Raw genomic sequence first — 24,915 nt, 5'->3', positions numbered from 1 at the left:
CAAGTATTGTTCTACTTGAATAAATAGTCCTAATCATGAACATCAGTCTCCACAGGTTTTTGGGTTTGCTATTAACATTAATAGGACTAGGTAATATCTTCATAAAATCAATCGTAGTTAATGACTTGTAGAAAAAATGTTTACAAGGAAAGCAGACAAAAGTAGCCCCAGGATCAAATACATCAAAGCACATGGCCAAGAATGTCTTGAAATGATCCTTAAGATCAATTTCAAGTTCCAATTTATTGGATATATCACTTATAATAGAGATATCTAGGCAGTTTACAGTAGCTACAATATAATGGAGGAGGGATTAGATCATGAAAATTACTAGGTCAAGAACATTGCAAGTGAACTAATAAAGTGAATATAAAAGGAGAGATGAAAAGTCTCACAGAAGGAACCAGGGGTCAGGGTCAGGGCTTTGAAATCTGGACCACAGCACAGGCCCACTGTACGTGAAGGGGATCAGGAAAGGCCCAAGAGAAGTAGTATGCCTTAGGAAGATATTTAAATTTCACAAAAATGTAATGGGGAAACTCTTTTCCAAAGCGTTTGTGCTGAGACACCCTTTCACAGAGGGGATCTAGTCAATTTTAATTTCTCCGTTAGGGAAAATTTTTAGATTTTAAATTCCAAAGGAAGAAGTATGGGAACATCTGAAAAATTCAAGACCCACAAATTTAAATTCCTAAACTGGAGAGTTCTCAGAATTCTCCAGTTTGTGGTAAACATTTTTTTTCTAGACTTGGCTGGATTACAGGCCTCTCAAATTTGTCTATGTGAGTGTTCAGGAGAAGTTCTCTCTGGACTTTTGGGAATTAAATAGAGTATGGCTGTCCTAATGCTAGAGAGGAAACAGATTGCATTAAAGCAGTAGCATTCTAGATAGTATTCAGGATAATGCTGGCATCCTAAATCAAACCCTAATTGCTGTGGTTACCTCCCAGAAAGTGAGCCTTTTATGTTCCCATTGATACTTCTGCAGATATTGTATCTCCAGCATCTGCCACCTTAGCAACACCCTAAACACAAACTCGGACTTCTTCCACCAAAGTCCTAGCTCCTACAGATTTCAACATTGGATTGAATGTCTTCTGGCATGAAAGAGCCTCTTCCACTTCAGGGAGGAAACAGACCACAACATTCTTCAACAGTGTCTCAACCTTGGGAAGATGTGGCACAGCAAGACTACTGAGGCTCAAGGAACTTTGATTTCAAGCTATATCATTGCTGCTCCAGAGTTTGCAGTAGCTAGACTAGCTCCTAGGGCAATTGGGACTAGAGGAAAATGCTTTGAAATCATGGTTTGGGAGCAGGCTGGTGAGAAACTATGAGCTTGATCGGTGAACCGTTCCATTTGCCCATTAAGTGCAGAACAGAAAGCCTCAGCTCAGAAGTACTAGATTGCATAACAAGAAACAGCTTACACGCATACTCCAGAAAGTCTTGTAGTAAAACAGAAAATAATTTCTTTCTTTCTTGCAAGATAGGGCATCCAAATACAAAAATTGCAAAGTAGGCACAAAGAGCTCAGTGCAATTATTAATTATACTGTATAGTTAGTTCACATATTTCTTAGTCCCTCCTACCTGCCTCTTCATTGGCTAGGGCACCGGCAGTTAGCAACCTATCAAACATCTCTCTTGGTACTTCTGTTTACTTCTCCCATTACCCTCATTTCTTGGACCACCAACTCATTTTCTATTTCCCATATATAGTTACCCGATTCATCACATGCTCATTCTTCATGCTACATGCTGCGTCCTTCAACTTGTTACTGTAACAAAGCCCTTATGTTATACTGCTGAGGCATCGTGTTTCTAGGATTGCCTCATCCCCCCCTCCCTTATTAATATCAGTTCCCCCTACTGTATGTATGTATTATTACATCATACAACTGTTAGTAAAACATATTAGTATAGTCATTCTATTATAGTTATTTCATGTTACATTTCTCACAGTAGTCTGCCTAGATGATTCGTTCAGCCTTAGGATTGCAAAAAAACTGTTCCCGAGACAGATTCATCCCTTTGGCCACCCTATATAAAAAGCATTATGGGGAGATCTTTTGGGAAAAGTTTCTTGGAAACTTTGTTGTTAATGCTACACCAGTCATGAGGAGGGACTAATGTCCTCACCACTACACCAGTCAGAAGCTCCTGCTTATCATAATGAACATCTGGAGAACGTTAATCTATTCATGTTGAATCTGACATGATGAAAATTCTGTCCCATTAACTCTGTTCCAGAAGATCTCGTATGTCTAAGGTTAATACAGAAAATGACTAAGGGCTTATTGAATGATTCATCTTCCAAAGAGATGAAACCAATCATCAGAAACTAACATGTCATAGAAACATGATGGCAGATAAAGGCCAAAAGTCTGCCCATCCCGCAGGAACCATTATCTCTTTCTCTGTCTGAGAGATCCCAGAAAGGCCAGTTAATCTAACTTATCTTACAAAATAAGAAACTGGGAAGAGCACCAAATCAATCAATCCATGGTGCTACCCACTTTATTCTCCAGAAATTATACATACGGGGTGAACACATTTGTCATATGTTGGGTTGTAAATTGTAATCTGCTTCATTATTCCAGCTCTTGCATATTACATATAGGTACATCAAAATTTAAATCACTGGTTTACTGTATGACAAGAACACAGCTGTCCTTGAAGTTTGCATATTCTTTGATCTTAAAATTAGAAATAGCTAAGAGGACTTATTAAAATGCTTAATGAACTGTATATCCTTGTGCTAACAACTTAGGATTGCAACTAAACAGTCAAGTAAAGGCAAGGCCCATGAAATCAATTTACTAATCAGTTACAGCAGGGCCATCCACTCATACTTTTACATGTCTCATCATGTCTTAAAGAGACCCATAGACAAGCAGCAGAGAGGGAAACCCAGCCAAGTGAAAAAAAAGGCACAAAGGGAATGGCATCTAAAGGTTATTCTAGTGTAATAGGTGTGTCATTCTGGACGGTAGGATATTCTCCCCATGCTCATGAGCTGTGCAGAAGGAATCCACTCCAGGTTTTCAACTCCACCGCCACCAGAAGGTTCTGCTTCTCCTTCAATTTCTCCTGCATGCAAGCCGGAAGGTGTCTGCCTGCAAGGAGAAGAAGCAGACTTGGATCTGCAGCTGGCAAGTTAACCCCTTAAGGACCTGTTTGGCCAGCCTGCAGAGATCTTTGTGGAGCTTGGTATCTGTACCCCTAGTACCTTAGCTTGCCTTCTGTATTGCAAGGGCTTGAGTGCAGCTTGTTAGGCATCCGCAGTGGCCTCAGCCCTCTTTAGGATGCAGCTGCAATTTCACCTCCTGCCCCCCCCCCCCCCCTTCGTATGTATGGTTCTGCGGGGATTGAGGATCAGTCCGACCTCGGTCCAACAGGCAGCCTGAAGAGCTCAGCATTTGAGGACTGGCTGATTGAGGCAGAGTTTCTTCTCCCATATCCAGTTGCTACTTAGAGCTGAAGCAGGCTGCAACATCTTCAGAGCACATGTCACAATGAGTAAGACTGTTACAGCCTATGAGCAAAATTGGGTGGCAGTCTGAAAATCCTGTTTTTAAGGGTTTCTGCCACTTCCTGTAGTGTCCCCACCTTTAAAATCCTGTTTTCTGGGTATATTATTTTTAGATAATTCATTTTGAAGCCCTTTTTTGTGCTAACATGCTGCTACAGTGGCCATTTTGGATTTACCAATTTTATTTTCAAAATTATCCAGAACCTTCAAATCACCTTGTTTTGCCTCAAAACTAGCATAGATGGAATCCAGTCTCATTTACCCCTAATTCATGCCAGATTAGCGCTGGATAGTTGCTTGAAGAACATCCTTGTGCCATATGCCACACAGAACGTGAAGGAGAGGTGGAAGTGTCCAACTTAGCCTCCCCTTTGGTCTCTAGGGCTGAGGAGCTGTTGGGCCTGTCTGCCAGGAGAAAATCCCTTCCAGAGCCCCAGAACAATGGCGTACTTAAGCACAAGAGCATGAAGGTCCTGGAGTCCAAGAGATGTAAGGCAGTGTTACCTAGAGAGGACTCACTCCTTCCTAGTAATGCTTTTTTGACTGAATTCATTAATTTGATGTGGAGAGCTTATTTGGATACCTGAGATACTCATATGGAGTCTGGCAGTGAGCCAAGGGTCACACGGGAGGGAGGGGGGATTTGGGCTCCCAGGGCACAGCAGTATTGCCAGAAGCTGACTAGGATCATGTGGACCTTTCTGACGGATTCAGATAGCAAGGTGTCAGTCTGTATGCCTTTGCTATCACAGAGCAAGTATTCTCTTCTGGGAGATATAGGATCTCATACAGAAGCGAGTACACAGAACGCAGTGGGGACTTTAGAAAAGGGGGAGATCCCACTGTACATCAGCTCTTCAAACCTTCGGCACTATTAGAGATCATTAGCAACTCCCTATGGGAGTTTAGACTTCTAGCAGGCTACTTCCAAGAGGAGTGAGAGTGTAGCCCACACCTTTTCCCTGGCATCCTGATATGAGTGTGTTAGTCATGGAGCACTGGGATGCTCCTGCGGGCTCTTTAAAGTAGCCAAAACAATGTCTAGAGCAGGGGTGCCCACACTTTTTGGGCTTGCGAGCTACTTTTAAAATGACCAAGTCAAAATGATCTACCAACAATAAAATTAAAAAAAAACACAAAGCACACTGTATGCATAGAAAATGTTAATCATCATTCCTATTCCAGGGTTTTTCAAAGAGGTCAAAGCAGATGACTCTAAGCACTATCACCTCAGTAACAACCATACAAAAATAGACAAATATACCCCCCCTCCCTTTTTACTAAACCACGATAGCAGTTTTTAGCGCAGGGAGCTGCGCTGATTGCCCAGCGCTGCTCTCGACACTCATAGGCTCCCTGCGCTAAAAACCTCTATTGCGGTTTAGTAAAAGGGGACCTTAGTGTAAAATATAGACAGCAGATATAAATTCAGACACATTTTGATCACTAAATTTAAAATAAAATCATTTTCCCTACCTTGTCTGGTGATTTCATGAGTCTCTGGTTGCACTTTCTTCTTCTGACTGTGCATACAATCTTTCTTCCCTTCTTTTAGCCTGTATGCTGCTTCTCCTCCAGACCTCATTCCTTCCCCCCAACTTTTCCTTCCTCTTCCCTGCCCTTTCTTTCTCTCTGCCTCCTTTTCATTTTTTTCTGTTTATCTTCTTTCCTTCTGTCTCCCTGCCTGCCCTTTTTCTTTCTTTCTCCCTGCCCTCCCCCAAGCCACTGCCACTGCCATTACCATCGGGGACCAGGACCCAAACGCCACCAATAACAGGCCCCAAGCTCTCCCTGCTTCGGCCAAACAGCATTCCTCTCCCCGACGTCAATTCTGCCGTCGGGAAGAGGAAGGCTGATCAGCCCAAGATCGTGATCAACCTATTGGGGGAAATGCTGCCGGGTCCTGCCTTTGCGGAAACAGAAAGTAGGCAGGACCCGGCAGGAACAAGAACAAATGCTTTACTAACCTGTCTCCCGCATTAGCCCGTAGCGAACGCTTGCTTCAGGGCTCTCAACATGTGCGTGCAGGCTTCCCTTCTCCCCCCCCCTCCCCGGACATAACTTCCGGTTTCGGAGGGAAGAGAAGAGAAGCCTGCACGCACACGTTAGAGCCCGGAGCATAAGTTCGCTAGGGACTGAAATCTCCAAGCCAGTTTTTTGGGTGTTTTTTTTAATGTTCAGCAGCAGCAAATGACAGCTGGGCGGACCGCCCAGCTAAAAGGCCCTAGGGAGAACACTGGAGAGGAAGGCTGATCGGCCCGTAGATCAGGACAGCAACACAAGTGCGATCGACTCGAGTTGCCTTCCTGAGCTACTGGTCGATCGCGATCGACGCGTTGGGCACCCCTGGTCTAGAGTGTCGACAGATGTTCACTCAGCCTAAGGTGGATTCCTTGGTGGCTCAGGTACCAAGTGAGGGAGATGTAGTATTAAAGGAAAGGCTTGATCGCAGAGAGCATGTGGTCCTAAAATGGCAGTTGGAAGCTTTGGCTTTAGGAATCAAATCAGCTACAGCAGCTTCATTTGTGGCATGCGCTTCTCATTCCAAGATGTGTGGTCCTCGTGGCTCCAGATTTGCCACGCAGGCCATGGTATGCAGACTTAGTGTGTCTTCAGAGGGACAAAGGTCTCTGCAGGTTCAGCCCAATCTTCTTTCCCATGGACCAGTGGCCATAGAAGATCTGGACTGCTTTGATCTTAATGACTTGGCTCTTGAGCAAATAGCGTTAAAGCATAAAGGATACTTGGAGGTAGTCACTGCTACTCTCCCAAGTGCCAAGAATCCTGCAACAGTTTTTGCTTCCGCTAAGGCATGAGAGACTTTAGCACTGATGCACAACAGAAAAGGTGGATCCATTTAGTGCAACAGTCTTGGTGGTGCTGGCTTTCCCAAATGGTGGGCCTCTCATATTCAGGCCTCATTCAGACATAGCCAGATTCCTAAAAAGGATGCTAAGTCTCAAACCACTGGTAAAGCAGCCATTTCTGTCATGCAATCATGCAACCTTAACATGGTTCTGCATAGCCTTAAGCTCTGTGCAAGCCTATTCATGAGGAGTCCGTGATGGACCTTACTGTCAAGACCGTTCTCTTCGTGGCTATTACATCAGCGAGAAGTGTCTCGGTGCTTCAGGTGCAGGGAGTCCTTCCTCAAGGTCACAAATGCAGGAGTTTCCCTATGCATGATCTTGTCATTTTACTGAAGGTCATTTTGGCTTTTCATGTCAATTGAGAAGTAAGATTTCTGACGTTCACGACCACAAGGTCAGAGAAAAAGAATCAGACTCTGAGAAAGCTGGTTGTGAGGTGAGTCCTATGTTATCTAGAGCACTGGTTCCCAACCCTGTCCTGGAGAACCACCAGCCAGTCAGGTTTTCAGGATAGCCCTAATGAATATGCATGGAGCAGATTTGCATGCCTGTCACCTCCATTATATGCAAATCTCTCTCATGCATATTCATTAGGGTTATCCCAAAAACCCGACTGGCTGGTGGTCCTCCAGGACAGGGTTGGGAACCACTGATCTAGAGGTCACCAATGAGTTCCAACTGTCTGACTATCTGTGTTCACCAGTCAGGCTATAAGCGGTAGACCGACGTCTAATCATCATATATTGCCTGTGGCAAGCAATCACCGGTCTTGAAAGCACATTCCACAAGAAGTGCAGCTTCTTCATGGGCAGAAGCCCAGGCAATTTCACCCAGGGAGATTTGTAAGGCAGCAACCTGGTCCACTCTGCATACGTTCTTCAAGTTCTACAGAGTGGTTGTGTCAGTATAGGAGGGCCTTTGTCAGTCACACCTGTTAAACCTTTTTACCCCCCTCATACACCTTTCATTGATTCAAGGTGCTATGCCAAAAGAGACTACGAGGAAAAAATAGTCAAGGAGGCGAAGAACTTCAAGCCGTTCTTTCGATATATTAAGGGGAAACGACCTGCAAAGGAAGTGGTGGGACCGTTGGATGACCATGGAATAAAGGGAGCACTAAAGGAGGACAAAGCAGTCGCTGACAAACTGAACACATTTTTTTTGCATCTGTAGTTACCGAAGAAGATGTACACAGCATACCGGAACCCATCAGGCTATATGCTTGAAACGAAGACGGAAAGCTGACAGGATTGACGGTCAGTCTAGAGGAGGTATGTAGGCAGATTGATAGGCTTAAGAGCGATAAATCCCCGGGACCGGATGGCATCCATCCGAGGGTCATCAAGGAACTGAAAGGGACCATAGCTGAACTGCTTCAACTAATAGCCAATCTGTTGATCAAATCGGGAAAGATTCCGGAAGACTGGAAGGTGGCGAATGTTACACCGATCTTCAAGAAAGGTTCGAGGGGAGATCCGGGGAACTACAGACCGGTGAGTCTGACCTCGGTACCGGGAAAAATGGTAGAGTCACTGATAAAGGACAGCATCATTGATCACCTTGACGGACACGGGCTGATGAGAACCAGTCAGCACGGTTTTAGTAAAGGCAGATCGTGTTTGACGAACTTGCTGCACTTCTTTGAGGGAGCAAACAGACAGATAGACAAGTGCGATCCAGTCGACATTGTATATCTGGATTTTCAGAAGGCATTCGACAAGGTTCCACATGAATAACTACTTCGGAAAATTGCAAGCCATGGAATTGAGGGTGAAATACTCACGTGGATTAAAAACTGGCTGGAGCATAGGAAACAGAGAGTGGGGGTAAATGGACAATACTCGGACTGGAAGAGCGTCACCAGTGGGGTGCCGCAGGGCTCAGTGCTTGGACCCGTGCTCTTTAACATCTTTATAAATGATCTGGACATAGGTACGACGAGCGAGGTGATTAAATTTGCGGATGATACGAAGTTATTCAGAGTAGTAAAGACGCAGGGGGATAGCGAAGATCTGCAACGTGACATAATCAAGCTCGAGGAATGGGCATCGACATGGCAGATGAGGTTCAACGTGGATAAGTGTAAAGTGATGTATGTCGGTAACAAAAATCGCATGCACGAATACAGGATGTCTAGGGCGGTACTTGGAGAGACCTCCCAGGAAAGGGACTTGGGAGTTCTGATCGACAAGTCGATGAAGTCGTCCATACAATGTGCAGCAGCAGCTAAAAGGGCAAACAGAATGCTAGGAATGATAAAGAAGGGGATCATGAACAGATCAGAGAAGGTTATTATGTCGCTGTACCAGGCCATGGTACGCCCTCACCTGGAGTACTGCGTCCAGCAGTGGTCGCCGTACATGAAGAAGGACACGGTACTACTCGAAAGGGTCCAGAGAAGAGCAACTAAGATGGTTAAGGGGCTGGAGGAGCTGCCGTACAGCGAAAGATTAGAGAAACTGGGCCTCTTCTCTCTCGAACAGAGGAGATTGAGAGGGGACATGATTGAAACATTCAAGGTACTGAAGGGGATAGACTTAGTAGATAAGGACAGGTTGTTCACCCTCTCCAAGGTAGGGAGAACAAGAGGGCACTCTCTAAAGTTGAAAGGGGATAGATTCCGTACGAACGTAAGGAAGTTCTTCTTCACCCAGAGAGTGGTAGAAAGCTGGAACGCTCTTCTGGAGGCTGTTATAGGGGAAAACACCCTCCAAGGATTCAAGACAAAGTTAGACAAGTTTCTGCTGAACAAGAACGCGCGCTGGTAGGGCTAGTCTCAGGGTGCTGGTCTTAGACCAGAGGGCCGCCGCGTGAGCGGACTGCTGGGCATGATGGACCACTGGTCTGACTCAGCAGTGGCAATTCTTATGTCTATAGTGAGTGAATTTCCACAGGTTTCACTCCCTCTGCCCAAAGAAAGTGCACTACTGCACATTGTTCTTCGATGGTACCATCTTGCAACGGAGCGTTTCTGACCTCGTGGCTGCCACATGACTAAAGGTTGAGTGTTGCACTGTACAAGGCAATGTATGAGACTATGAGTACTTATGTTTCAGTTCGCTAGCTCTGTTCTGGTTATCGTGTAATTTAACATTTGCCTTTCATTTTTTATTTGCTCTCGTATATAGGACTAACAAGTTCATTGGTACAAACTGCAGGAAGCAGCAGAGCTCACAGGAGAAGGAGGTGGAGTTGAAAACCTGAAGTGGATTCCTTCTGTACGACTCACGAACATGGGGAAAATACCCTACTGTTCATGAATGATCCAGACATGCTCAGAAAGCCACCTGTTTCCTCCTGGTAATTAACCCTTTAATTGGCAGATATAAGAACATAAGAAGTTGCCTCCGCTGGGTCAGACCAGCGGTCCATCGCGCCCAGCAGTCCGCTCCCGTGGCGGCCCATCAGGTCCGTGACCTGTAAGTGATCCTTTGGCTAAAACCTTACAATCCTCATTATTCTTCTATCTATACTCTTTTATGAACCAATCTCTACCTCTATCTATATCCCTCAATCGCCATATCCTTCAGGAACTTGTCCAATCCCTCTTTGAATCCCCTTAATGTACTCTGTCCTATCACATCCTCCGGAAGCGCATTCCAGGTGTCCACCACCCTCTGAGTGAAGAAAAATTTCCTAGCATTGGTTCTAAACCTGTCCCCTTTCAATTTCTCTGAGTGCCCTCTTGTTCTTGTAGTTCCCAATAGGCTGAAGAATCTGTTCCTTTCCACCTTCTCTATGCCCTTCATGATCTTGTAAGTCTCTATCATGTCTCCTCTGAGTCTCCACCTTTCCAGGGTGAAGAGCCCCGGCCTTTCTAGCTTCTCAGTGTATGAAAGGTTTTCCTTACCTTTTATCATTCTTGTCGCTCTTCTCTGAACCCTCTCAAGTATCTCCATGTCCTTCTTTAGGTACGGTGACCAATATTGGACACAGTATTCCAGATGCGGTCGCACCATCGCGCGATACAGCGGCATGATGACTTCTTTCGTTCTGGTTGTAATACCCTTCTTAATAATACCCAGCATTCTGTTTGCCTTCTTTGAGGCTGCTGCGCATTGTGCCGTTGACTTCATTGTTGTTTCCACCAGCACACCCAAGTCTTTTTCAAGGTTACTTCCCTCTAGTACTAATCCCCCCATTTGGTAGCTAAACATTGGGTTCTTTTTCCCTATGTGCATGACCTTGCATTTCCATACATTGAAGCTCATCTACCATTTATTCACCCACTCCTCCAGTTTGTTCAGGTCCCTTTGTAGGTCCTCACATTCTTCCACAGTTCTAACCCTGCTACAGAGTTTAGTGTCATCCGCAAATTTTATAACTTCACATTTCGTCCCCGTTTCTAGGTCATTTATAAATACATTGAACAGCAGCGGTCCGAGTGAAATGGCTGCTTTACGTAACTTGATGTTGAACGAGATCTCCCATAAGAGCCATAGAAGATACAAGTTGCTTCTGAGCAACGATGCCAAATAAAGGGTTAAAGTCAGTCACTTAAGTGTTTGATTTATCCTGCTCTTGATGAAGAATCCCTATTACAGGTAAGCAATTTCACTTCCTCTTCTGATGAAACCAGTTGTGCCTTCGAATGCAGACTTCTTTCTTTCCAGTCATTCCTGTATGAATGTTTCAGGGTGACCATGTGTTTCTTGTTGACTGGGAAAATTACACAAACTGAACTCTAGCTCTAATATATGCCTATCCACTTAGCCTGTGCACTGTAACTCTATACAGTTTATTTGGAGTTTGCCAAATCACAAAACCTTGTAAAGCAAGGGCAAAAAGGCACTGACCAAAATAATGTTGCAACCAACATATATATAAAAACCGTGAGCAAACGGCGCAGAAAAAATAGACCACAGTGTTTCTTTGCATAGATCTCAGAACTAGTAAAGCAAAAGAAAAAAGTATTCGTAACCTACAAACAATCACAATGACCGGAAGCTAAAGAAACCTATCTGGCGAAATCTAGAAATGTTAAAACGTCAGTCAGGGAGGCCAAACTCCGGATGGAAGAAAATATAGCAAGACAGGTTAAAAAAGATGATAAATCCTTTTTTAAGTATATTAGCTACAGGAAGAAGAACACAAGCGGTATTGCGCACCTAAAGAAACCTGACGGTAACTTTGTAGACTCGGACACAGACAAAGCAGAACTACTCAATAACTACTTCTGCTTAGTCTTCACCTGCGAAGCGCCAGGATCCAGACCTCAGCTACAGACAAAGGGGTGCTCGGAGGACCCATTCCGGGACTTTGAATTTACCGTAAGCAATATCTACCACGAGCTATCAAAGTCAACAATGTTTTTGGGGTTCATGGGGGGGTTCCGACAGGAGGGATTGGGCATCTCTCCTGCCAGTAGTCTTCACAGTTGAGCCCGCTAAACAAATTGCAGCAGGGAGATCCCTTGCCACAATCAGCTCAGCGGCAATCCAATGTGACACTTATACCTGTTTAAGTCACAAGGTATAAGTTCCATCCAGGCAACCTCGTAAAACCTTCAATTGCTGCAGGACAACTAAGTTGGCCCACATCCTGCCCACCGCCTGCCCTAACCACTCCTCCAAAACCGTCCCTTTGAGCTCTGGGCGCACAGTGGGATTCAGAGGCCTAAAAAGTTTCTGAATATGTCCTAAAATCGTTTTTTATTATCGGCACTTGGACGACCGTATTTTAGGTTGTCGAATACTGACTTAGGCTGGCTTTTGGATGTATTTTTGTTTTGATTATGAGCCCCTTTGTCTATATAATGTCTATAAAATGGAATGTAAGTTTATGGAAATTGTATTTTCTTTTGAAATAAAACCTTTTTTTCTGGATTATTTCTCTGTCATTATTATATACTTAATAAAAATTTCCTAAACAGAAAACCCAGATCACAAACTCACCATTACTTTTATATTGGATTTTCATCAAGAGGAGGCAGACTGCTTGATCAGCATCTTACTTTCAAGGCATAATCTTTGGTCTATTTTTAAATAAATATATTTCAAAAACTAATTTTCCAAATCTATAAACATGGAGGGCCATTTCCATAGTCCATCCAAGTCTGACCTTGGAAGTCCCGAGAAGAACAGCCAAAATCCAAATCCTGAAAATATCTATTTTCAAGACCGTTAGATGTCCAAATGTTTTTGAAAATCACTTATTTAGATGTCTTGACAATCAGGACATCCAACCTTAGGATACCTAATGTTTATGAGCATTCAACACAAAGAAATGTAAGGTGATGCATCTCGGCAGCAGAAATCCATGCAGAACATACACCTTGAATGGAGAAACACTAGCTACGACCTCAGAAGAACGGGACTTGGGAGTAATCATCAGTGCAGATATGAAGGCTGCCAAACAAATAGAGAAGGCCTCATCCAAGGCAAGGCAGATGATGGGATGTATCAATAGAAGCTTCGTCAGCCGTAAACCTGAAGTCATAATGCCACTGTACAGAACCATGGTGAGACCTCATCTGGAGTACTGTGTGCAATTCTGGAGGCCACATTACCATAAAGATGTACTTCGAGCTGAGTCAGTCCAGCGAATGGCCACTAGGATGGTCTCCGGACTCAAAGGTCTCTCATACGAGGAAAGACTGGGCAAGTTGCAGCTCTACTCTCTAGAGGAGCGCAGGGAGAGGGGTGACATGATTGAGACATTTAAGTACATCACAGGTCGCGTCGAGGTGGAAAACGACATATTCTTTCCTAAGGGACCTTCAGTTACAAGGGGGCACCCGCTCAAGCTCAAAGGAGGGAGATTTGGTGGTGACACCAGGAAGTATTTCTTTACAGAAAGGGTGGTGGATCACTGGAACAAACTACCGGTGCAGGTGATCAAGGCCACTAGCGTGCTCGACTTTAAGAATAAATGGGACATCCAGTGGGATCTCTACGTGGGTCGAGCAGCACTCTGACTTAATGGGGTGAGACAGTAGAGTGGGCAGACTTGATGGGCTATAGCCCTTTTCTGCCGTCATCTTTCTATGTTTCTATTTAAAACCACAAGAACATCCAAGTTTAAAACATCCAGATCTAGACCATTTGGACATGGGAGGGACCAGCATTGTAATAGACTGGTCACATAGACATCCCAACAGAGCAGTGGAGCACCTTAGAGGTCACTGCTATTAACCACATAAAGGGTGCCAGAAGTACATCTCACCAGAACCCTCTTCTAATAACATAGTAACATAGTAGATGACGGCAGATAAAGACCTGAATGGTCCATCCAGTCTGCCCAACCTGATTCAATTTTTTTTAATTTTTTTTTTTTCTTCTTAGCTATTTCTGGGCAAGAATCCAAAGCTCTACCCAGTACTGTACTTGGTTTCCAACTGCTGAAGTCTCTGTCAAAGTTCTCTCCAGCCCATCTACACCTCCCAGCCATTGAAGCCTTCCCCTGCCCATCCTCAACCAAAAGGCCATATACAGACAGACCATGCAAGTCTGCCCAGTACTGGTCTTAGTCCTTCAATATTTACTTTTATTTTCTGATTCTAGATCCTCTGTGTTCATCCCATGCTTTTTGAACTCTGTTTTCCTAACCCTCTCCACTACCTCTCTCGGGAGCGCATTCCAGGCATCCACCACTCTCCCCTTAAAGTAGAATTTTCTTACATTGCTTTTGAGTCTACCACCCTTCAACCTCAAATTACTTCCTCTGGTTTTACCATTTTCCTTTCTCTGGAAAAGATTTTGTTCTATGTTAATACCCTTCAAGTATTTGAACGTCTGAATCATATCTCCCCTGTCCCTCCTTTCCTCTAGGGTATACATATTCAGGGCTTCCAGTCTCTCCTCATATGTCTTCTGGCGCAAGCCTCCTATCATTTTCGTCGCCCTCCTCTGGACCGCCTCAAGTCTTCTTACGTCCTTCCCCAGATACAGTCTCCAAAACTGAACACAATACTCCAAGTGGGCCTCACCAATGACCTGTACAGGGGCATCAACACCTTCTTCCTTCTACTGACTACGCCTCTCTTTATACAGCCCAGCGTCCTTCTGGCAGCAACCATGGCCTTGTCACACTGATTTTTCATCTTTAGATCTTCAGACATGTATGGTGAGTTCTCCAAAAGTCCCCAAAAACATATTATACACACCTGTCTACCATCACAGTAGCCCTTATGGCTGCAGGTGGCACCTATATTGCAGTATAGTAGGGTTTCCACCATGAATGTGTTTAGAGTGGCTTATGGGCCTGGACCCTCTATGGCTCACTAGCCCACCCACCAGGCTACTTAAGACACTTCTAAGATGCTGTGCTAGGGTTTCTCATACCAGGTGCTGCTGTTTTAGAGACAGGTATGTACTGTTTCATTCAGATTCTTGGGGGTGAAAGGAGGTCAGTGACCACTGGGGCATGTGGGGGCCATTACTTAATCCCTCCAGTGGTCATCTGGTCACTGCTCATCTTTTTAACATCTAAACACTTTTAAAACAGGTCTAGCTCTGGATGTGTAAATTTCATCCAGGATGTTCTTGAGAAAGATTTGATTATCGTCATAAAACTTCCAAGTCTAAGTACGCCCACAGCCCGCCTCCAACATGTCCCCTTTGTATTTTGGACACACAGTGGCTGGAACACCTAAAAAGATGTCTGTTTCAAAAACCAGCACTTGGAAATCCTGGCGCTTAGGACATGCAAGTGCTGGTTTCTGCCATCTTTTGGATGTCTTGTCTTTTCTTTTTTTTAATGAGTCCCAGAGCCACTTATTTCCACAGCAACAGTCATGCTCTGAATATGATATCATGTTTTGAAAAAGGAGAATTCCACACAAAAAAAAATTGTAACAGTCCTTGTGTAGATAAATATCTTTCAAAAGAAATATTGATTCTACTGGAAAATAGAATGCTCTTTGCTATTTTAAAGATTGCTAGAAAGATTATGCTTTGGATTTGAGGCAGGGTGATAAAATGGTCAGTCAATTCTTAGCAGTCTCAGTGAAGATCCACCATAAACATATTGGTGAGTTTGTCATCTGTTTGTTAATATTATAATAATAACTTTATTTTTATACCCTAGGACCGCTCAGTTTTATGTGGTTTAAAATAAGAAAAAAAAAGCTGTACTAAACAGTGATAATCCATCCAGTACATTAAGATCATATTAATCAGTAAAACATTAGACAAATTTGCCAAATAGATATGTTTTTAAATTTTCCTAAAATCTTGGAAGGAGTAAGCAACCACAATTAAACCACTTAAGTTCTTTCACCATTTATCTGCTAACTGTTCTCCAGAAGGCTTTTAATAGAGGAATTATTTTGCTCAGGATTGAGTGGTAACAATAATTTTATTCATTTTAAAACTAAAAATAAGTGCAACATGTTATACAGACATTTTACACTTTAACAGCACTTAAATTCTATCAAATTATATTTTATGACAAATACATATATCACCCCCCCCCCTTTCTACATATCCAATAATTGCATTCAAATTAAAAGTATTTCCCTACCCTGGACATGTATGATCAAAGGGCAAAATCCATAATCACTCCTTACACAATTTTGTCAATGGTTCCCAATCATCCATAAATTTCCTATAATGTCCCTGTTATATGGCCATCATACGTTCCATTTTAAAAGTGTGGCATAGAGATTCCCACCAGAAAGTATAATTTAACTGATCCCAGTTTTTCCAGTTCCTCAAAATAAGTTGTATGGCAACCCCTGTCATTATAAAGAGAAGTTTGTTATTATGGGAAGATATTTGGCTTTTAGCCCTCATTAATGTGCCAAATAGCACGGTATCGTACGTCAATGCCACTGGATATTCCAATAATTTATTCACTTGACCCCAAATGGATCTCCAAAATTTAAGTATCAAGGGACAATAGAACAGTAGATGATCCAATGTCCCTACATCGAGATGACAGTGCCAGCATCTGTTAGACTTAGTACTATCCAATTTCTGTAAACCAACAGGGATCCAAAAAGATCTATGTAACAAGAAAACCCATGTTTGTCTCATAGATGCAGACGCTGTTCATCTCATCCTCCAAGTCCAAATTCATGGCCATTGAGACGCAGAAATCTGCTGCTTTATCTGATTGAGTGGTAACAAATACTCCATGTCAGCATTGAATGTGTAACCTCTACTAACATGGTAGATGAAAGCAGAAATAGCAGATTGCCCCACCCAAACTACAATGCACTAATCTTTATTTATTTTAGTATTTATACACTGCTTATAGGTTCTAAACAGTTTAATTCAGGTACTCAAGTATTTCTCCCTATCTCACAATCTAATCTGGGGCAATGGTCACAAGGAGCAATGCTGGGCTTGAACCTGCAACCCCCAAGGTTACGGCTCACTCCTGCACTCAGTATTTTATAGACCTCTATCATATCACCCCTGAGCCCTCCAAGCTGCTTTACCCTTCTTTCCATCCTTTTATCATTTTCATTGCCCTTATCTGGACCTTTTCTAATTCCACTATATATTTGAGATTTGGCAACCAGAACTGCGCACAGTATTTGAGGTGCGGCCGTACCATAGAGCAATAGAAGGGCATTATAACATTTTCATCTTTGTTTTCCGTTCCTTTCCTGATAATTCCTAGCATTCTATTGTTTTCTTAGCTGCTGCCACACATTGAACTGAGTATTTCGATGTATCCTCAACAATGACACCTAGATCCTTTTCCTGGGCAGTGACTCCTATGAGAGAACCCAACATCACATAGCTATAGTTTGGGTTCTTCTTTCCCACAGGCATCACTTTGCACTTGCTCACATAAAATGTCATCTGCTATTTTGACGCCCAGTCTTCCAGTCTCTCAAGATCATCTTGCAATTTAATAACAGCCACTATCGCCTTTGCTTTGAAACCTTGTTTATGTAGTCAGCGGTGTAATGAGGGTGAGATGGTGCCCCTCCTTTGACCCTCCATCTTCACACTCTCCTTCCCCCATACCTCTGTAATGTTCCTGGCTCAATCAGCATCGGCTCTTCCTCTAATGTCACTTCCTAGTTACGGGTCCAGGAAGTGATGTCAGAGGAAGAGCCAACGCTGGTGTGACAGTGGCGCTCATGCCAGGAACATTACAGAGGAATGGGAAAAGGGAAGCGGTGTGCATGTGCGGCAGTGGGGGGTGGGGAATGAGCAGGGGGTGGGGTGGGGTGGGGGACAGCTGCCTGCACCCTCACCATGATGGCGCCAAGGACAGACTGCCTCCCCCTGCCCCCACCCCTCATTTTGTCTAATTACCAACATCTTGCCCGTGACTGCAGCTTCAGTACAAAATGCTTTGAAAGAAATTAGCTATAAAGAATCATATTATAACATAACATAACTTTCTTTTTGTATCCCGCCACAATCAAAAGAATTCTAGGCGGTTTACGCAAGAGAGAAAAACTGGACAATCGGCGAAGTACAATATTAAAATGAGACTACAGCATATTAACTAAAAATGTCAGTAAAAGCAGTAAAATTATTATATTAGGAATAAAAACATCGAATTAAGAAAAAAATGGATCAAATAATACTGTCTTAATTCCTTTTCGGAAGGTGCTGTAAGATAACATGGCTCGACTAATATAGTTACCAAACCAAGACTGTTGTTTACTTGCTTGAAATGCAACATCCTGTCTAAAAAAGACCTAACTTTACAGCCTAAAATCTTCGGGTTACCCTCATGGGATTATATAGCATGAAATGAAATAACAGGTAGGTAGGGGCCAATCCCCAAACCAAATTGAAACACAGATATGCAAATTTGAACATTACTCTTGCTTCTACTGGCAACCAGATACAAATGTCTACATCACTGTGATGGAAACTGATAACCTCCCCCCCCCCTCCCCCCCCCCCTCCCCCCCCCTCCCCCCCCCCCCCCCCGATAATAGCAGTTTGACAGTACAAAGAAACTGATAACCTCCTCCCCCCCCCCCCCCCCGATAATAGTAATTTGACAGTACAAAGTGAAAATCGCTGGGTGGTCATGCTGAAAAGTTTGTAGTTTTCCTATGTTTAAAAATAATCTCATTTTACTTCAATGTAGATAATAACAAGAAACAGAGCTGTAAAAGTTCATGTGGAAATTCCAAGGTGCTGCCAAGAAAAGTGCAACCAACTCTAGGGAGTTATTTTTTATTTGCCTCACCCTGTATATTGCAACTCCCCCCCCCCCACACACACACACACACACACACACACCAGGCTGCAAATAAATACATAACTAAGCGTTTAGTTGACTGTGATGTGCATAATCGGATGCTATCTCCTGTTGTGAATGTTATCACTAAAGTTTACCTGCCCCTGACAGCCATATTTGTCAAAACGTGACCACATCAGGCACTTCTGTTTGTACCTGGGGAGTTTACATGAGTCACTCAACACAATATGTCTTCATATGGTCTATCTACTCAGTGCCTCTTCTGCTTTTCCTTGTGCAATTCTGCAGAACAAAGCCGTCCTACTACCATCGGCCACTAGATGGCAGCGTGAGGCCAGGTATCTTATAGCACTAGCATTTATTAACAGAGACCCACCACCTTTGAAATACAAACGAAGCCATATTTACTCATATGTATCCAAAAAGGACTCAATGGGGTTTTCTAAATCTACTTTTAGGGTTCATTTTTGTTCAGTTTCAAAATAGCAGGAGGATAAAAATATTGTATATAAAATAATGTTTTATTGATTGATTTAGTCAAATTTCTAGCCTGTTCTCCCAGAAGGGGTTACAATTTTACAAACATAATGAAAGGATAGCAACAAACTTACAAATCCACACATAGCAGATATGCAGAATAACAGATTGAAAGGATGAACGGTAACAGTGAGATAATTCCTTTGTACTGCATGTAGGACTGAATAAATGTTAAGAGATGTGAGTACAGTAGCAAGGCGAAATGATAAGGCAATATGAGTATAGGAGCTAGAAATACAATACATTTGTTGCATAGGGCAAATACATTTAGTGCAAAGGAGAATTTTAAGGCACTCTTGGAGAAGGTACATATAGTAGGAAGACGAGATCTTGTGTAGTTTGGAATTGGGTGCGTGCAAGTCAAGTGGGAGATTTTGCTGGGGTAGAATTAGAGGTTAGGGGGTCTTTGAGAGAGTCAGGTAAAGAGGTGAGTCTGGGGCATGGTGTTCTGCTTGATCCTCCTTGGTCCATCCGAAGGGACCTTCGGTGTGGCTTACCAGCACGAGAGGTCCGTCTGTCCGGCAGCCCTTTAAAGGGCTGTAGCTGGGGAGAAAAATGGGCAGGGCTTCCCACCTGTAGTTGCAGGCAAAATGGAGGGTTCCTGGTGCAGTGAGAACGATCTGGTCTCCCTTCCCCTCACTGTGCTGCTGAACTTTATTGCATATTATTGAGAACCCCCACAGCAATTTATGGAGGTTCAGCCCTACCCTGACCCAATGCAGCCACTTTTCAGCTGAGGTGGAGGATGCCATTTTCCCCTGGATCAGAGGAAGCTTCCTCACGAACACACTGTGGATGTTACAAAAGAAACAAACTCTGCTAAGTCTCAGGATGTGTTGAATGTTCAAGGAAAAAAGCCCAAAAACTAAACCCTATTAAGGTTTTTCAAGTTTTATTTCACAACAAGAAGAAATTTCAATAAATAATTAAAATGCAAGTTTCTCTAAAAAAATCGCATTAGAATATTCAGTCATAAAATCAGCTTTAAAACCTTATAAAATGCTTTCAATTTAAAAGAAAACTCTTTGTAGCTTACTTCACCTTCTGCTAACAAATGTGAATGGGTAAGTTTTACAAACTCTCTTTGTAACGTTCGTGTACTCTTTTCCCCGAAAACGTCTTCTTCTTTGCTTCCTTTCCAGACTTCTCTTCTCTGCAGGTAAGTTCCCCTCTTTCTTAATGTTCTCACTTTTTTCCCTCGTGTATTGCTCTACTATACCTTAATACTATTTCGCTTATTTGCAGGTGTCTACTGAGAATGTCTCAGATAAGCAAAAATCAAATGAACCCATTGTGTGCACACAGAAAAACAAAGTTAAAGACAACTTCTCCTCTGATTGCAGGCTTTCTTGCGTTGGCTAGCAACTGGAACTCTTGAAGCAACTGGAACTGTAGTCTTCAGCTCTGCAAATCACCGAGAAGTCAGGATCGGGCACAGGACCTCCTCCTGGCAAATATGTAGGTGTTCTGGCTACAATGATTAACCAAATACAAATATTGTTCCTCTCTCTGAAAGTGTGTCCTTCCTCTTCAGGAAATAACTTGTGCAACTCGACAGAAAAAGAGGAGTCTTCCTTCGCCCAGCACAGCGAGAAGCAAAACAAAAGAAAGGCAAAGCCAATGTCACAATACAGCACAAGGGATTTTACTGAAAGTTCCTCTGGGAAGTCCCAACTAGGATCCTGGTTTTGGCAGAACACTGTCTTCCTCAGGGGACATACCAAACTGAAATAAACATAATAAACACAATTATTAAAATGATAAAACATACAGAATATGATAAACAAATCATATAAAAGATAAACACAAGGAAAATAACTTGTGCAAAATAAAATTGGTATTCAGAAACTCTATTTTTCTTGACCTCTTATCTATAACAATGTCCAGCCAACAGCCTCTCACTATGAGCCGTGCAGCAGAAGACAAGGTGCTACAGCAGCAGGAACAAATGGCAATATACCCCCCGCAAATTCGCGGTTCATGAATCGCGGACTCACGGCCTCTTTTACAAAGGCGCGCTAGCGGCCCCGAAGCCCCTAGAGATTTAAAGAGCTTCAGGGCTGTTGCTGCATGGCAGCCACTAGCGTGGCTTTGTGTAAGAGGCAGTATTTTCTGACCGCCTCTTCCTGGAACTAAAGTCAGGCTACACCAGTGGTCTCAAACATGCGGCCCACGGGCCACATGTGGCTCTCCAGGTTTTATTTGCGGCCCGCAATCTGGACTGGATCATTCTCTTCCTTTTAGAGCAGCAGCGTGTTTGGCCGGCTCGTTCCGTTCAAAGCCGCGGGTTGGCGGCTCCTTGCGCTATCCACTCCTGCATCGGAAGCCTCTCTGACATTACAACATCAGAGAGGCTTCAGGCGCGGATCTCGCAAAGAGCCGCCACCTGCGGCTTTGAACGGAATGAGACGGCCAGACACGCTGCTGCTCCAGTGGCGTACCAAGGGGGGGGCGGTCCGCACAACTGGCCACCCTCCACTGTTCTCCCTAGAGTGCGGCTTGTCTAGAGCAGTGGTGCCCAACCTGCTTCCCTTACCTTCTGACCGCTGCCATCGGGGAACAGGCCGGCACCGTGCTCTTTGATCTCCCTGCTTCTCTCGCCGCCCGACGTCAATTCTGACGTCAAGAGGACGTTCTGGCTAGCCAATCGCTGCCTGGCTGCCCGGAACGTCCTTTCCAACGTTAGAATTGACATCGGGCGGTCGGCCCCGTGGAGAAGAGAAGCATGGAGATCTCGGCCTGTTCCCGATGGCGGCAACAGCAGCAGCAGCCTATTCCCCAGCGGAGGTGGCATGGGGGAGGGCAGGAAGGAAGAAGGAAAGAAGGGGGGGGACAGGGAGCCAGAAACAAAGCAAAAAATGGGACACAGAATCAGAGAAAAACAGACATAGAGAAAGAAAGAAAAAGTTGGGCGAGAGAATGAGGTTTGGAGGAGTGAAAGCATACAGGAGGCTTAAAGAAGGGAAGAAGTATTGGATGCACAGTCAGAAGAATAAAGTGCAACCAGAGACTGATGAAATTACCAAACAAAGGTAGGAAAATGATTTTATTTTTAATTTAGTGATTGAAATGTGCCAGTTTTGAGAAAGAAAAGATATTAAACTTTAAATGCGAGTCCTGCAGAAAAAATAGAGTATTTGGAGGGCTGCAGAAAAAATAGTTAATGTCTTATTAAAGAAATGACAATTTTGCATAAGGTAAAACTCTTTATAGTTTATATATATTTACTTTTAACTGTTAAAGGAAAGTTTTATAAACTATAAAGAGTTTAACCTCATGCAAAATTGTCATATCTTTAATAAGACATTAACTATTTTTTTCTGCGGCCCTCCAAGTACCTACAAATCCAAAATGTGGCCCCGCAAAGGGTTTGAGTTTGAGACCACTGGGCTACACCAATCAGGAGCTGCTTTGACACGTTATCTGGTGCATCAAATCAGCTCCTGATTGATGTAGCCTGACTTTAGTTCCCGGAAGAGGCGGTCAGAAAATACTAAAAACGATCTCGCGGTGACCGCACCCAATTTTCAGCACCTGCCGCCACCCCTGCAACCCTCTCCTGCCTCTGATCCTCTCCGAAACTGCATTCACCGTTTGAATTCGCAGGTGCTCCTGGAATGGAACCCCCACAAATTTCGGGGGAGTACTGTACTGCATTTTTTTAAAAAATCTACAACTGACTCTTCAGTAAAAGTCAAGGGGATTCAGTTTACCTTAAATTTCTCTTCCTACAATCCATTTATCTGGTTATTAAATAGCAAAGACTTCCAGTTCAAACTTCTTATTGAAAATACTCATCTCACTCTTTAAACAGAAATAGTAAATAAATCTTGTCAAACCTGTCCAGACTTCCACTGAGCTAAATTCAGAAAATCTTTCCATTACAAACAAGTTTTCTAAACTTCTCCAACTCCTCCAAAGTTACTCTTCACCAAATTTTCCTCTAATAGTACGGAAATTGCTTCAAAATCTCTCAAAACATCTTTAAATATCTTTCTACACTTAAGGGCAAATTCTATAAGAAGTGCCCAAAAGTTAAGTGCCTAATTAGGCAAAGTAAAACTGTTGAATGAATCACGCGGAGCGGAACCTATTTTGGAGGCGCCCACGAAACAGGCCAGCTCTAGGCACAACTCAAAGTACGCTTAAGAGCAGCCGTTCTGCAACACAGAGCCACGCCCACGCCTAGTGTGCATAGCGCCTATGTTTTTGAAGGCCGCCTCAATTTTAAGAGGCGCTTTCTTTCTTGATAGGCGCCTAGGTTTCAATCAGTGATGATTAAAAAGCTTAACTGAACTTGTTCAATTAAGATAGGCACCAATCTAGTTGGGTGCAGAACCGGACCAGGTTACAGAATTTGGGCCTTAATGCCTAATAGGTTCACTAGACCTAGCTGTTGTTACACCAAATTCAACTAATAGAATCCACTTTGACCCTCACTCAGAGGTCCTTTAACTAAGGCGCGCGAACGATTAGAGCACACTAAGTGTTAACGCGTCCACAGAATATAATGGGTGCGTTAGCATTTAGCATGCGTTAATCGTTAGGGGAGACATGATTCAGACGTTCAAATATATGACGAGCCGTATCGAGGTGGAAGATGATATCTTTTTCTTCTTAAAGGACCCACAGCCACAAGAGGGCATCCGCTGAAAATCAGGGGCGGGAAATTTCATGGCAAAACCAGGAAGTATTTCTTCACCGAAAGGGTGGTTGATCATTGGAATCATCTTCCACTGCAGGTAATTGAGGCCAGCAGCGTGCCAGATTTTAAGAAAAAATGGGATGGGCATGTGGGATCTCTTAGGGGAAGAAGTTAGGGGGGTGGGTCATTAGAGTGGGCAGAGGCCCTTTTCTGCCGTCATTTTCTATGTTTCTAAATCAATTAGCTCAGCTTAGTAAAAGAAGGGGTCATTTAGCAGAGCTCCTGCCTCCCCCAAATCCGGTCTCTGACTCTTCAAACCTGCAGATTTCACATCAATTTGAAAGAAATATTTTAGCTGTATTACCTCCTAGATAGGTACAAATGTAACCTGCTTTCACTATGTTGGCATTGTAATGTAGCAAATTATGCCATACCTTGTATTGTAATAGGAAGATGTTACTGCTGTGATTGTTGCCTAGGGTTAGGGATTTACCCAGACATGTCCTCTTTGTAGAGGACTATACAGGCGTCCGGATGGGTTTTCAAAACCCGGCAGGTTTCGAAAGCCGCATCTACACATGCATGAAAGCGATGTGATTACATCACACACACAAGTGCACACGCGTGTAACCTCATCAGGCAGATGTCCTCCAGACGCAGCTCCGAAGAGATGAGGTTTGTGTGGGGTGGAGGTTGGGGGGCAGAATTGGGGAGCCACACATCCTCTTTTTTAATACAAAATTTGGTTGACTTATTCTTGCCTTCAGTGATTTGTTCAAAAAGGCCATAAATAAATCCTAATTATATTTAATAAAATAAATCTACTCTCCTTTAACAAAGATACTTAAGGAATTCTGTATTTTGGACTTGTTAGTCAGTTTTCTGTCTGCTTCTTGTTGAGGAATTTCTGAAATTTACAGGTGCGATGGATAAGATGTCACAGAAAATTGAGGTTGAGAATGAATTAAAATAAGGTGTCTATTAAAGATTTGGGATTCAGATGGATCTATAATGACACAGTCTGAGGCAATTGTAATTAAGGATTGAAAGGTCTGAATTGCTGATTCTACATTTCAGAAGGTTGATTTTGTGACTCTTAAGAGACATAGATTTTTGTACCATTCTTCACATACATCTATGGAGTTGTTTCAAACTCAAACCCTTAGTGGGGCCACATTGTGGATTTGTTGGTACTTGAAAGGCCGC

At 43.3% G+C, this 24,915-nt stretch overlaps 1 protein-coding gene across 4 annotated transcripts in view; it reads left to right on the top strand.

Annotated features, from left to right (window-relative positions):
• The window catches only part of EDA (ectodysplasin A), a 134,879-nt gene extending 113,940 nt beyond the window's left edge, over positions 1–20,939 (top strand). For 2 of the 4 annotated variants that reach the window (XM_033944733.1, XM_033944732.1), the window contains exon 8: positions 20,408–20,939. In XM_033944733.1, the coding sequence (XP_033800624.1) occupies positions 20,408–20,548 (141 nt within the window). In that variant the 3' untranslated portion in view covers positions 20,549–20,939. The remainder of the gene's footprint in view (positions 1–20,407) is intronic. The other 2 variants (XM_033944734.1, XM_033944735.1) reach the window with 2 other exon arrangements.
• Positions 20,940–24,915: the final 3,976 nt, after the last annotated feature.

This window comes from Geotrypetes seraphini, chromosome 5 (genome assembly GCF_902459505.1).
Source record: "Geotrypetes seraphini chromosome 5, aGeoSer1.1, whole genome shotgun sequence".
NCBI lineage: Eukaryota > Metazoa > Chordata > Amphibia > Gymnophiona > Dermophiidae > Geotrypetes > Geotrypetes seraphini.
This window is presented reverse-complemented; position numbering and strand designations above follow the sequence as displayed.